Below are 14,589 nucleotides of genomic sequence, written 5' to 3'. Positions count from 1 at the left end.
GTGTCATGGCGACATACCCTAAATGGACTCAGGCTTCAAACCAATGGGTGTCAGAGAGGAACCAAAGGAGGTGAGCAAGAAGCGCTCAAATAATATCGGTACATGATAAAAGTTTGCCAGTATATTTTGTGGATTACACAGCAGGGTGGCGACAAAGTTAACATGGAAGCCATGAAAACAACCCAAAATTCTGCCTGACATAGCTCGTTTGATAAGGGGACCATGTATGGAGGCAGTGAACTAGTAGTAGATTAAAGGTGCTGCAGTTAAAACTATGTTAGTTGGATCTTGGCATGGAGCTGGCGCTCCGCTGCCAGGCGAGCTTTCGCCAATCCAAGCCCCTGTCTATAGGCTACTCCCCAAACAGCACTTCTAAGAACCTTTTGTATAAGATCAAGTGTAGTAGCGTTCTTATAAGTTTAGGATATGGCGGGTGAGGGGAATGTAAACAGCTGCGCAAGAAGCGCTGAAATAATATCGGTAAATGATAAAAGTTTGCCAGTATTTTTTGTGGATTACACAGCAGGGTGGCGACAAAGTTAACAAGTTTGTTGTGGAAGCCATGAAAACAACCCAAAATTCTGCCTGACACAGCTCGTTTGATAAGGGGACCATGTATGCTTACAGTTCATGCCAATCGCTGCACTGGCTGCCAGTCTCCTTTCGAATACAGTTTAAAATAATAATAACCCTCATCCATAAAGCTCTGTATAATGCTGCACCCCCCTACCTCTCCTCTCTTATCTCAGTCTATCGCCCAACCCGTGCTCTTAGATCCGCCAGTGATCTTAGATTAACCTCTACCCTAGTGCGGACCTCCCACTCGCGTCTCCAAGACTTCTCTAGAGCTGCACCAATTCTATGGAATGCTCTGCCCCGGACTATCAGACTAATACCTAACCTCCAAAGTTTCAAACGTGCTCTTAAAACCCATTTCTTTAGGCAAGCCTATAACACTCATTAACTGCATGAAGTTTTAACTCTTCTACTAACCCGTCCTGTGTCGTCCTCCCATCTGTTATCCAGCAACCAACAGGCACCAGACTTCTCTGCAGTCCCATTCACCCTGGACCTGGTATATAAGATGACGGCTGAGTGGTTCAAGCGACAGCAATTCCATTTATTATATTTTTTTCTATTCCCTAAGAAGAATGGCTTGACCATTAAATATTCTTTTACCTCGTGTTACCCCATCATCTTCATAAACCGTAAGCTCTGGCGAGCAGGGACCTCACTCCTGTTGTTCCATACAAATGTTGTGCTCTGTTACATTACATTTGTATTTGTTTCCTATGATTTGTAAAGCGCTACAGAATATGATGACGCTATATAAATAAAGATTATTATTATTATTATTATGGAGGCAGTGAACTAGTAGTAGATTAAAGGTGCTGCAACTATGTTAGTTGGATCTTGGGATGGAGCTGGCGCTCTGCAGCCAGGCGAGCTTTCGCCAATCCAAGCCCCTGTCTCTAGGCTACTCCCCAAACAGCACTTCTAAGAACCTTTTGTATAAGATCAAGTGTAGTAGCGTTCTTATAAGTTTAGGATATGGCGGGTGAGGGGAATGTAAACAGATGCGCAAGAAGCGCTGAAATAATATCCCTAAATGGTAAAAGTTTGCAAGTATATTTTGTGGATTACACAGCAGGGTGGCGACAAAGTTAACAACTTTGATGTGGAATGCCCTGTAATAGCTCTTGGGCGGTGTGCCTTTTATCGCCTAGGCTCAGCAGTTTCAGCACCGCCTGCTGTCGCTTAGCGACGGCACTGCTGCTGTGCCTAGAGCTACCGACTGATGGCGCCATGCCCACGGATGGTAATTCGGAGGAGGAGGAGGTGGAGGAGGGGTGGGAGGAGGTATAGTAGGCCTTTGAGACCTGGACCGAGGTAGGCCCCGCAATTCTCTGCGTCGGCAGTATATGACCAGCCCCAGGGTCAGACTCGGTCCCAGCCTGCACCAAGTTAAGTGTAGTAGCGTTCTTATAAGTTTGGGATATGGCGGGTGAGGGGAATGTAAACAGATGCGCAAGAAGCGCATGATGCGCATGGAGCTGGCGCTCCGCTGCCAGGCGAGCTTTCGCCAATCCAAGCCCCTGTCTCTAGGCTACTCCCCAAACAGCACTTCTAAGAACCTTTTGTATAAGATCAAGTGTAGTAGCGTTCTTATAAGTTTAGGATATGCCGGGTGAGGGGAATGTAAACAGATGCGCAAGAAGCGCTGAAATAATATCCCTAAATGGTAAAAGTTTGCCAGTACATTTTGTGGATAACACAGCAGGGTGGCGACAAAGTTAACAACTTTGATGTGGAATCCATGAAAACAACCCAAATTTCTGCCTGACACACCTCGTTTGATAAAGGGACGATGTATGGAGGCAGCTATATGGACGACTTTTGGAGGTAGCAATGGAGACAACGTGTGGAGGCTGCTATGGAGACAATTTAATTTGGATAGTGCCTGTATGTGGCAGTCCCAAACATTTTTCAAACCAGAGGAGCAGGTAGGTGGCCCTCCAGTAAAATGGAATAGATTGAGTGCCTGTATGTGGCAGTCCCAAAAATTTTTCAAACCAGAGGAGCAGGTAGGTGGCCCTCCAGTAAAATGGAATAGATTGAGTGCCTGTATGTGGCAGTCCCAAAAATTTTTTAAAACAGAGGACCGGGTAGGTGGCCCTCCAGTAAAATGGAATAGATTGAGTGCCTGTATGTGGCAGTCCCAAAAATTTTTCAAACCAGAGGAGCAGGTAGGTGGCCCTCCAGTAAAATGGAATAGATTGAGTGCCTGTATGTGGCAGTCCCAAAAATGTTTCAAACCAGAGGAGCAGGTAGGTGGCCCTGCAGTAAAATGGAATAGATTGAGTGCCTGTATGTGGCAGTCCCAAAAATTTTTCAAACCAGAGGAGCAGGTAGGTGGCCCTCCAGTAAAATGGAATAGATTGAGTGCCTGTATGTGGCAGTCCCAAAAATGTTTCAAACCAGAGGAGCAGGTAGGTGGCCCTGCAGTAAAATGGAATAGATTGAGTGCCTGTATGTGGCAGTCCCAAAAATTTTTCAAACCAGAGGAGCAGGTAGGTGGCCCTCCAGTAAAATGGAATAGATTGAGTGCCTGTATGTGGCAGTCCCAAAAATGTTTCAAACCAGAGGAGCAGGTAGGTGGCCCTGCAGTAAAATGGAATAGATTGAGTGCCTGTATGTGGCAGTCCCAAAAATTTTTCAAACCAGAGGAGCAGGTAGGTGGCCCTCCAGTAAAATGGAATAGATTGAGTGCCTGTATGTGGCACTCACAAAAATTGTTTCAAACAGAGGACCGGGTAGGTGGCCCTCCAGAAAAATTAAATGCATGAAGTACTATAGCAAGAGCCAGTGGGCCCTGTCAAAAAATAGCCATTTTCCTCTGCTTTACTGTACAAAGAGGAGGAGAAGGAGGAAAATGAGGAGGAGGAGGAGTGGATCAATTATTCAGGTTGAGCTTCCTTCACCTGGTGGAGATTGGAAATTCTGAGAAATCCAGCCTTTATTCATTTTAATAAGCGTCAGCCTGTCAGCGCTGTCAGTCGACAGGCGTGTACGCTTATCGGTGATGATGCCACCAGCTGCACTGAAAACCCGCTCGGACAAGACGCTAGCGGCAGGGCAGGCAAGAACCTCCAAGGCGTACAGCGCCAGTTCGTGCCACATGTCCAGCTTTGAAACCCAGTAGTTGTAGGGAGCTGTGTGATCATTTAGGACGATGGTATGGTCAGCTACGTACTCCCTCACCATCTTTCTGTAAAGATCAGCCCTACTCTGCCGAGACTGGGGACAGGTGACAGTGTCTTGCTGGGGTGACATAAAGCTGGCAAAAGCCTTGTAAAGCGTACCCTTGCCAGTGCTGGACAAGCTGCCTGCTCGCCTACTCTCCCTCGCTACTTGTCCCGCAGAACTACGCACTCTGCCGCTAGCGCTGTCAGAAGGGAAATACTGTTTCAGCTTGTGCACCAGGGCCTGCTGGTATTCATGCATTCTCACACTCCTTTCCTCTGCAGGGATGAGAGTGGGAAGATTTTGCTTGTACCGTGGGTCCAGGAGAGTGAACACCCAGTAATCGGTGCTGGAATAAATTCTTTGAACGCGAGGGTCACGGGATAGGCAGCCTAGCATGAAATCTGCCATATGCGCCAGAGTACCAACGCGTAAGAATTCACTCCCCTCACTGGCCTGACTGTCCATTTCCTCCTCCTCCAACTCCTCCAACTCCTCTTCTTCTGCCCATACACGCTGAACAGTGAAGGACTCAACAATGGTCCCCTCTTGTGTCTCGCCAACATTCTCCTCCTCTTCCTCCTCATCCTCCTCCACCTCCACCTCCTCCGATATGCGCTGAGAAACAGACCTGAGGGTGCTTTGGCTATCAACAAGGGAATATTCTTCCCCTGTCTCTTGTGACGAGCGCAAAGCTTCCGACTTCATGCTGACCAGAGAGTTTTTCAACAGGCCAAGCAGCGGGATGGTGAGGCTGATGATGGCGGCATCGCCACTGACCATCTGTGTTGACTCCTCAAAGTTACTCAGCACCTGACAGATATCAGACATCCACGTCCACTCCTCATTGTAGACTTGAGGAAGCTGACTGACCTGACTACCAGTTCTGGTGGAAGTTGACATCTGGCAGTCTACAATCGCTCTGCGCTGCTGGTAAACTCTGGATAACATGGTCAGTGTTGAATTCCACCTCGTGGGCACGTCGCACAACAGTCGGTGAGCGGGCAGTTGGAGGCGGCGCTGCGCTGCCCTGAGAGTGGCAGCATCTGGGCTGGACTTCCTGAAATGCGCACAGATGCGGCGCACCTTCGTGAGCAAATCAGACAGATTGGGGTATGTCTTGAGGAAACGCTGAACTATCAGATTTAACACATGGGCCAGGCATGGCACATGTGTCAGTCTGCCGAGTTGCAGAGCCGCCACCAGGTTACGGCCGTTGTCACACACAACCATTCCCGGCTTGAGGTTCAGCGGTGCCAGCCACAGATCAGTCTGCGCCGTGATGCCCTGTAATAGCTCTTGGGCGGTGTGCCTTTTGTCGCCTAGGCTCAGCAGTTTGAGCACCGCCTGCTGTCGCTTAGCGACGGCACTGCTGCTGTGCCTAGAGCTACCGACTGATGGCGCCGTGCCCACGGATGGTAGTTCGGAGGAGGAGGTGGAGGAGGGGTGGGAGGAGGAGGAGGCATAGTAGGCCTGAAACACCTGGACCGAGGTAGGCCCCGCAATCCTCGGCGTCGGCAGTATATGAGCAGCCCCAGGGTCAGACTCGGTCCCAGCCTCCACCAAGTTAACCCAATGTGCCGTCAGCGATATATAGTGGCCCTGCCCGGCAGCACTCGTCCACGTGTCCGTGGTCAGGTGGACCTTGTCAGAAACGGCGTTGGTCAGGGCACGGATGATGTTGTCTGACACGTGCTGGTGCAGGGCTGGGACGGCACATCGGGAAAAGTAGTGGCGGCTGGGGACCGAATACCGAGGGGCGGCCGCCGCCATGAGGTTGCGAAAGGCCTCGGTCTCTACTAGCCTATAGGGCAGCATCTCCAGGCTAAGCAATCTGGAGATGTGCACATTAAGGGCTTGGGCGTGCGGGTGGGTTGCACTATATTTGCGTTTCCGCTCCAGCGTCTGGGGTATGGAGAGCTGAACGCTGGTGGATGCTGTGGAGGATCGTGGAGGCGACGATGGGGTTTTTGTGGCAGGGTCCTGGGCAGGGGGCTGACTAGCAGCTGACACAGGGGAAGGAGCAGTGGTGTGCACGGCCGGAGGTGAACGGGCTTGTTGCCACTGAGTGGGGTGTTTAGCATTCATATGCCTGCGCATACTGGTGGTAGTTAAGCTAGTAGTGGTGGAACCCCTGCTGAGCCTGGTTTGGCAAATGTTGCACACCACAGTCCGTCGGTCATCCGGTGTTTCCTTAAAGAACCTCCAGACTTCTGAAGATCTAGCCCTCGCCGCAAGAGCCCTCGCCACGGGAGCTTCACTAGTTGACACATTTGGCGCTGATGCACCAGCTCTGGCCCTGCCTCTCCGTCTGGCCCCACCACTGCCTCTTCCAACCTGTTCTGGTCGAGGACTCTCCTCCGTCTCAGAAGCACTGTGTTCACCCGGCCTCTCAACCCAGCTTGGGTCTGTCACCTCATCATCCTCCGATCCCTCAGTCTGCTCCCCCCTCGGACTTCCTGCCCTGACAACAACTTCCCCACTGTCTGACAACCGTGTCTCCTCATCGTCGGACACCTCTTTACACACTTCCACTACGTCAAGAAGGTCATCATCACCCACAGACTGTGACTGGTGGAAAACCTGGGCATCGGAAAATTGCTCAGCAGCAACCGGACAAGTGGTTTGTGACTGTGGGAAGGGTCCAGAAAACAGTTCCTCAGAGTATGCCGGTTCAAATGCCAAATTTTCCTGGGAGGGGGCAGACTGGGGGGGAGGAGGCTGAGGTGCAGGAGCTGGAGGAGTGGCGATTTCGGTGACATGGGTGGACTGCGTGGAAGACTGACTGGTGGTGGACAAATTGCTCGAAGCATTGTCAGCAATCCACGACATCACCTGTTCGCACTGTTCTGGCCTCAACAGTGCTCTACCACGAGTCCCAGTAACTTCAGACATGAACCTAGGGAGTGTAGCTCTGCGGCGTTCCCCTGCTCCCTCATCAGCAGGTGGTGTCTCACCCCGCCCAGGACCACGGCCTCTGACCCCTGCAGTAGTTGGACGCCCACGTCCCCGCCCTCGTCCTCTACCCCTAGCCCTCGGGTTAAACATTTTTAAAATGAGAGTTATAACTTTATTTTTTTTTTAACTTTTTTTTGTTTTTTTTTGTGTTTTTTGTTTTTTTTTGTGTTTTTTGTTTTTTTTTGAGTTTTTAAAACCAAACAATGCTATCCTATTGCTATGGCTATTTTCTAGCCAAGTATCAAAGCACACTACTATGCCAGATGAGATGACACTGAGTTAGTGCCTAATTGAAATCCAACCCCTACTAAATTTTCCCACTTCGGTCTTTGCTATGGATATGTGCGTCACTAAGCGCAGAACACAGCGGTCGCAAGTCTCACTACAAATTGCTCAGAATTGGCTAGTACATGCACTGCAGAAAGTACAGCCACCAGCAGATCAACCAGAAATCAAATATATAGAACGCTACTGTAGGCGTAAGTAAGCTCTTTGTATTCTCCTATGGCTATTTTCTAGCCAAGTATCAAAGCACACTACTATGCCAGATGAGATGACACTGAGTTAGTGCCTAATTGAAATCCAACCCCTACTAAATTTTCCCACTTCGGTCTTTGCTATGGATATGTGCGTCACTAAGCGCAGAACACAGCGGTCGCAAGTCTCACTACAAATTGCTCAGAATTGGCTAGTACATGCACTGCAGAAAGTACAGCCACCAGCAGATCAACCAGAAATCAAATATATAGAACGCTACTGTAGGCGTAAGTAAGCTCTTTGTATTCTCCTATGGCTATTTTCTAGCCAAGTATCAAAGCACACTACTATGCCAGATGAGATGACACTGAGTTAGTGCCTAATTGAAATCCAACCCCTACTAAATTTTCCCACTTCGGTCTTTGCTATGGATATGTGCGTCACTAAGCGCAGAACACAGCGGTCGCAAGTCTCACTACAAATTGCTCAGAATTGGCTAGTACATGCACTGCAGAAAGTACAGCCACCAGCAGATCAACCAGAAATCAAATATATAGAACGCTACTGTAGGCGTAAGCAAGCTGTTTGTATTCTCCTATGGCTATTTTCTAGCCAAGTATCAAAGCACACTACTATGCCAGATGAGATGACACTGAGTTAGTGCCTAATTGAAATCCAACCCCTACTAAATTTTCCCACTTCGGTCTTTGCTATGGATATGTGTGCCACTAAGAGCTAAACACAACGGTAGCAAGTCCCCCTGCTAATTCCTCACAAAATGGTACTAGATGCAAATTAAAATAAAAAAAGTAGAACGTTATTGTAGCCCTAAGAAGGGCTGTTGGGTTCTTTGAGAATCACTCCTGCCTAACAGTAAGCTAATAGAACACCCTAACGCTTTCCCTGACCAGCAGCAGCTCTCTCCCTAGCGGCATCCAGACACAGAATGATCCGAGCAGCGCGGGCAGCGGCTAGTCTATCCCAGGGTCACCTGATCTGGCCAGCCAACCACTGCTATCGACGTGTAAGGGTACCAGGTCATGCTGGGTGGAGTGCAGAGTCTCCTGGCTTGTGATTGGCTCTGTTTCTGGCCGCCAAAAAGCAAAACGGCGGGAGCTGCCATTTTCTCGAGCGGGCGAAGTATTCGTCCGAGCAACGAGCAGTTTCGAGTACCCTAATGCTCGACCGAGCATCAAGCTCGGACGAGCATGTTCGCTCATCTCTAGTTAAGAACTAGTAGCTTACAATTAAAACTTTTAGGAAACAGATATTATTCTTAATGTCCCTTGTATGTTACCTGACCATAGTAAAAGGAAGGCAGGACTTATATGGTCTGGTGACCTAAAACCAGTTTGGGAACCTTAAAGGGAACCTGTCAGAAGAAATAGACCTAATAAACCACTACCAGTATTTTTCCAACCATCTGAACAGCTTCCAGATCATGTTACTTTCATTACTCTATGTGATGACATCATTCAGAAAATCAACTTTGAAGTGAGACGTAAATTGGTTGTATAAAGTCAAGGAGGCGAAGACTAAAGTCAAGCTCTCTCTTCCCCAGAAACCGCCTTCTCTGTAATTTATGGTCCTGCATCCAGAGAAATTACTAACCAGATCTACTGAAGTCTGATGCATGATCACAGAGGAGGAGGCATTCAGTGCTCTCCACCTTGACTTCAGTGTTAAACTCTCCGCCTCCTTGACTTTATAAAAAGTGGATTTTCTCACTTCAAAGTGGATTTTCTGGATGATGCCACCACTCTGGGCCATGAAAGAAACATAAACTAGAAGGTGTTACACTGTTTGACAATATACTGGTAGTGGTTTATTAGGCCACTTACTGATGACAGGTTCCCTCTAATACCTGCACAGATCTGACATAAGGGTCGAAAGTATGCTTTATTTCTATACTTCATCAATTACTGCTTGAAAATTTATTTTTGCCTAAAAGCGAAAACCCCTTTAAAATGAAGACAGATTCTGTTCGGTCTTTTTTCATTAAATAAAATAACATACACCCCAACACATGTAAAAAAAAAAAAAAAGACTACAATCTACTAAACAGTGTTTTTGGACACGTTGGTGATTCCATAAATGAGGCTCTTCTAGAAGCAATGTGAACATAGCCTTACATGTATACAGAGCACTGAGTACATTGTATGCTATAATCAATGGAACGTTCTTTATACATAATTCTAATACAATGGGGCAGATTTACTTACAGGGTCCATTCGCGATCCAGCGGCGCGTTCTGTGTGGAGGATTCGGGTCTTCCGGCGATTCACTAAGGCAGTTCCTCCGACGTGCGCTGCGCTGAAGTTCATCGGAATGCACTGAACTTCACCAAGCCTGGCCGGGTGCAGGTAAGCGCATGTCCAGTGACACTTTTTTTTAATGCGGCGTTTTTTCCGTATCCGTCGAGTTTTCATACGGCCACGTCCCGGCCACGGAAAAATTAAATTAAATCGCTGTAAAAACGTGATTCAGGCCCTTAGTAAATGACCCCCAATGTATCTTGCTGATGTTCTTCACACGTGGAAATATCTTCACAAATAATTAATCAAGTATTTTGGTTTAGCTGACCGGGCGATATCTGCTTTGATGAGACATAAATCTTTCCTGTAGAAGTAGAGTGAGCTGCAGATATTCATTCCTCAGTGACTCAGTTGGATTTGCGCAGTCATTGGTAATACGGATCTATAACCTCATGACACACAGTGATGTACATGTTTGGCTCAGTGATTGCTCTGCAATAACACGTGATGCACGTGCCAAAAACGACCCGAATTTTGGTGCATTTGGTCAGCACAGCTGTTATGGTAAAGTTATCACTGTGTTCTACATGTACAGCATATGGCACGGCCCCTTGGTGCTAAGTCATGTCCCCTATTGTAATACTGGTCAAAAGGGGCTTAAATCCAAAATTCGGTTATAAATAGATTGGTGGATCTGTTTCACCATGTTGTGGATGTCCACACAGGGATTGCTCCTTATGGAGGTTTGTGATGTAAAGAAGGGTCGGCTCCAGGTTTCAGTAGGCCCCTGGGCGACAGAGTCTCAGGAGGTCCCTTTGCAGTGACCTCACATGGGGGTATTGAAAATTCAGAAACTAAAACAGTTTCCTGTTCTGAAATATTCCCTAGTTTATCATGCCGTACAGCCCCCTCATGGTTATTTTATATACAGCCCCCTCATGGTTATTTTATATAAGCCCCCTTCACACCCTATGGATTCATTGGATACAGCCCCTCTCAACCCCTTGGATTCCTTATGTACAGCCTTATGAGCCCCCCCCCCCCCAGAAGCTCTGGGCCCTGGCACTTGCCCAGGTATGCCCAGTGCTGATGCCGGCCCTGATGTGAAGGATCATCATCATTTTGGCTTGAGTTGATCCGATAAGTTATTATTATGGTGAAATTGGAAAGTAGAGTTGTCCTTTAACATTACTCAAAAATTCTGATTAGGTAATGGCTGCAGTTAGTGAATAAAGAGAAATCTCACCCGATTCCAATATGTCATCCCGGTTTGTTTTGTGTCCTCAGAAGTGGCGTGTCTCACCGACCATTGTGCGGGTTATCTCAGCTGTACTCTTCATCCTGGTTGGGTGCCTACTCTTCGTCCTCATACCCACCTTAGTCTTCCAAGAAATCGAGGAGTGGACATTGCTAGAGGCCATTTACTTTGTGGTCATCACCCTTACCACCATTGGCTTTGGTGACTATGTGGCAGGTAGATCATGATTTTATTGTGTTATTTACATCTGAAATGTTTCTAAATCATTTCTTAAAGGGGTTGTCCAATACTTGGTATGTCATAAATGAAAAAGAAGTCATGTTTAACTTATCAATTACATGCCTTTCCCGTTCCAACACAGTCCACGAGTAGTCCTTGTAGTTCCCACTCCAGCAAGAATGTCCCAACAAAGACATGTGACTGCTGCATCCATTCGCTGACCACAGCCTTGTCTTTAGGGTTATTGTCTGCCTCAGCCAGTGATCGATGGTGCAGTCAAATGTCCATGTTGTACTGATGGGTCGTTTGCTAGGAGCCGACTCCTTATGGTGAACAACATGAATTGGCTCTTATTTTCCAGCTGCTCCTTCCGTGTCAAAAGTTAACTACAGGAATATGGAAATAAGGCTGAAGTGCTTTGGGGAGCATAAGCAGAGCACCTCAGGGCTTCGGCTCCACAGCAATTACAACGTCCCCTCCAGGACCCGCTGTCATGCTTTCTCCTTCAACTTCGTCATTTATGGGTGCAGAGAGATGTGGTTCTGGAGTTCTGCTAATGCATTTCAGCTTAATTTGCTTTCTACTAAAGTGAAATTTTGGCATAGGGGGAGTCGCTTGACAATAAAGATACGGGTGGCATATGGGTGGCATCTGTATCCATATCCCTACATAAATCATTTTGATGGAGTCCCTTTACAGAGTCACACTAAGCTGCCTGGGTCCATTATCTTGTGCTTGAATGGAAATCTACACAGCTCTGGCAGTACTACACTTCCTCTCCCTCTACCGGCCTGGCACAACCCTTCCTATTCTTGTGTATAGCCTCTCGAGACAAGGTTCTGGCACTATCCACTGGCCTGGGGACATTGAATGTTTGGAATGTTCTAATTTTGCTTTCTGAACATATGCCTATTCATAGAAAGCTTAAAGGGAAACTGTCATCAAGATTTTTCATTTGGACCTTATGACAGGTTCCCATAGGCTTTTTAACACTAATTCCCAATCTTCTTTCATAATTTCACATTTTTAGTTTCTTTTCATTTTAAAGGTATGTAAAACTATACCTTGCTCCCTGCCAGCAAAGAGGGCTTGAGGTGTCTAATATAATCATGTGGCATCACAGCTCTGCCTCCCTGCCTTTCCCTCCAACTCCCTCCTCCCCCATCCCTCATGTAGATATCAGCTGACCCTGTGAGATGTGCAAGCAAATCTAAGTTCACTTATGTCTGCATGAGGGAGTGGGGAGGAAGGAAAGCAGGAAGGAAGCAAAAGGAGGGAGAGCTGGCAGAGCTGTAACACAAAAGATTAGTAATTAGTATAAAAAGCCTATGGAAGGGAACCTGTCATTAGGTCAAAATGTGAAATCCTGATGACTGGCTCCTGCCACAGACTGATAATTGGATCTACACCTCTGGGACAAAGGATATTCTATTTTGCTTTTCAATTTCCTGCGTTATGTATTATATAACTATAGATGTGCAGTACATAATTAAGATTTAAACCCATTTTCTGGTCAAACAGTGGTCGATTAATAAAATTTCACATCAGTTAATCTTCCTAAAAAGGTATTTACTTTGTTGGCTATTTATGGGGTCAGGGTTGGATGAAATGTGATGTCTTTTTATCAATCTTACTATGGTTTTAATGGAAATGAGAATGCATCTTCCAAGTGCCGGCTTGTGGCTTGGCATGCAACGCTTTCCATCCAGAAGAAGACTTTAGTATAACAGCGTAGGACAGTTTCAAAAGCATTTTTTCCATTTAACAAATCCAGAGATAATACATGCAGCGATTCAGTCCAACACGGCTAATCCAGTGTTCCCCAATGTTTACAGGTCTGTAGGTAAGTATTATACAGGCGGTACCCTACTTAAGAACACCTGACTTACATACGACCTCTAGTTACAAACGGACCTCTGGATTTTGGTAATTTGCTGTACTTTAGTCCTAGGCTACAATAAACAGTTATCACAGGTGTCTGTAATTAAGATTTATTGTTAATCCTGGTCCTTATGACAACTCAACATTTTTAAAATCCAATTGTCACAGAGACCAAAAAAATTTTGACTGGGGTTACAATAATAAAGTATACAGTTCCAACTTACATACAAACTCAACTTAAGAACAAACCTACAGAACCTATCTTGTATGTAACCCTGTACTTGCCAACATCGCTGGGCCATTACCACAGGAAGTCGGTAGGAGCCATGGACCATAAGACCAATGCATGATGATATTAGTACCAGATTTTTTTACGACTTTACCTTCTCTTTAGACCTAAAATAAAACGTTAATAAAGTCAACTAATAGCCATGGAGATGTTACTGGGTTGTCACCGGATAACTATAAGGTGTTGTTCCTGTACTCTTCTTCTCTTCTGGGTCTTATCTTTAATTGAATTATATGGTCCGTTTATGGCTTTTACCTTATCACCACTCCTTATCTTTTCTCTGTCAATGTTCTTCTTCTTGACTTGGCCAATGAAACCCACCAAGGACATTTCTCTCCAAAGATCAAGTATGAATAAGTAGCTTCATCTTTTCACTGCCCAAAACTAGAAGACTTTGGGACAACACTGTAAACATGCCAAGACAGGGGCAAAGCTATAGGGAGGGCATAGGTAGTAATCTCTACGTGATTTTGGAGTCTGTAGAGTCCCAAGATTCTTCGGCATCATAATATGAAACCAACATTATAAATAGGACATGGTAGTTGAAGGTCCCACTACAATTAATTTAGGACCCAGGAGCGTGATGATACACCCCTACGGGCCCAGGCAAGTGGGTTTGGTAAACCAGTAAAGGCAGTCCCCAGGTTACATACAAGAAAGTGTTCTTTAGATTTGTTCTTATGTTGAATTTGTATATTTTACAATTGTAGATCCAGACAAAAATTTTTGTGTCCCAGTGACAATTGTATTTTCTACATTTTTTTCTATAATGGGACCAAGGATTATCAATACAACTTTTTTGCAGTCTGGGACTATAGTAAGATCCAGAGAGCTTCACCAGAGGTCACAGGGGGCAGAGAGGTCTGTCTGTAACTAGGGGTCATCTGTAAGTTGGGTGACCTTAAGTAGGGGACCACGTGTACACATTTATGTGCTGTTATTTTGTGAATTTTGACTTTCAATGTTTCTCTTTAGTACCTTATATACTCGAGTATAAGCCTAGTTTTTCAGCACAAAAAATGTGCTGAAAAAAACCCAAACTCGGCTTATACTCGAGTCAAAAAAATAGATAAATCAAAACTCGCCTTTCTGGCGGCACCCGTAGATCTTCTGTGCGATCCATCCGGTATTGTTGTGCTGCACGACGGGGAAGGGGGGGGGGCTATATACACTGGGGCAGGGGCTTTCAGGCTATATACACTGGGGCAGGGGCTGGCAGGCTATATACACTGGGGCAGGGGCTGGCAAGCTACAACACTGGGGCAGGGGCTGGCAAGCTATATACACTGGGGCAGGGGCTGGTAAGCTATATACACAGGGGCAGGGGCTGGCAAGCTATATACACTGGGGCAGGGGCTGGCTGGCTATATACCCTGGGGCAGGGGCTGGCTGGCTATATACACAGGGGCAGGGGCTGGCAAGCTATATACACTGGGGCAGGGGCTGGCTGGCTATATACACTGGGGCAGGGGCTGGCTGGCTATATACACTGGGGCAGGGGCTGGCTG

The 14,589-nt window shown here is 46.6% G+C and overlaps 1 protein-coding gene across 2 annotated transcripts in view; it reads left to right on the top strand.

The window, feature by feature from the left end:
* The window catches only part of KCNK4 (potassium two pore domain channel subfamily K member 4), a 36,982-nt gene that overhangs the window by 18,539 nt on the left and 3,854 nt on the right, over positions 1-14,589 (top strand). For both annotated transcript variants that reach the window (XM_072118394.1, XM_072118395.1), the window contains exon 5: positions 10,722-10,908. In XM_072118394.1, the coding sequence (XP_071974495.1) occupies positions 10,722-10,908 (187 nt within the window). The remainder of the gene's footprint in view (positions 1-10,721; positions 10,909-14,589) is intronic.

The sequence above is a fragment of the Engystomops pustulosus genome, chromosome 7 (assembly GCF_040894005.1).
Source record: "Engystomops pustulosus chromosome 7, aEngPut4.maternal, whole genome shotgun sequence".
Taxonomy (NCBI): Eukaryota; Metazoa; Chordata; class Amphibia; order Anura; family Leptodactylidae; genus Engystomops; species Engystomops pustulosus.
The sequence above is the reverse complement of the archived record's forward strand: the minus strand, read 5'-3'. Positions and strand labels throughout refer to the sequence as shown.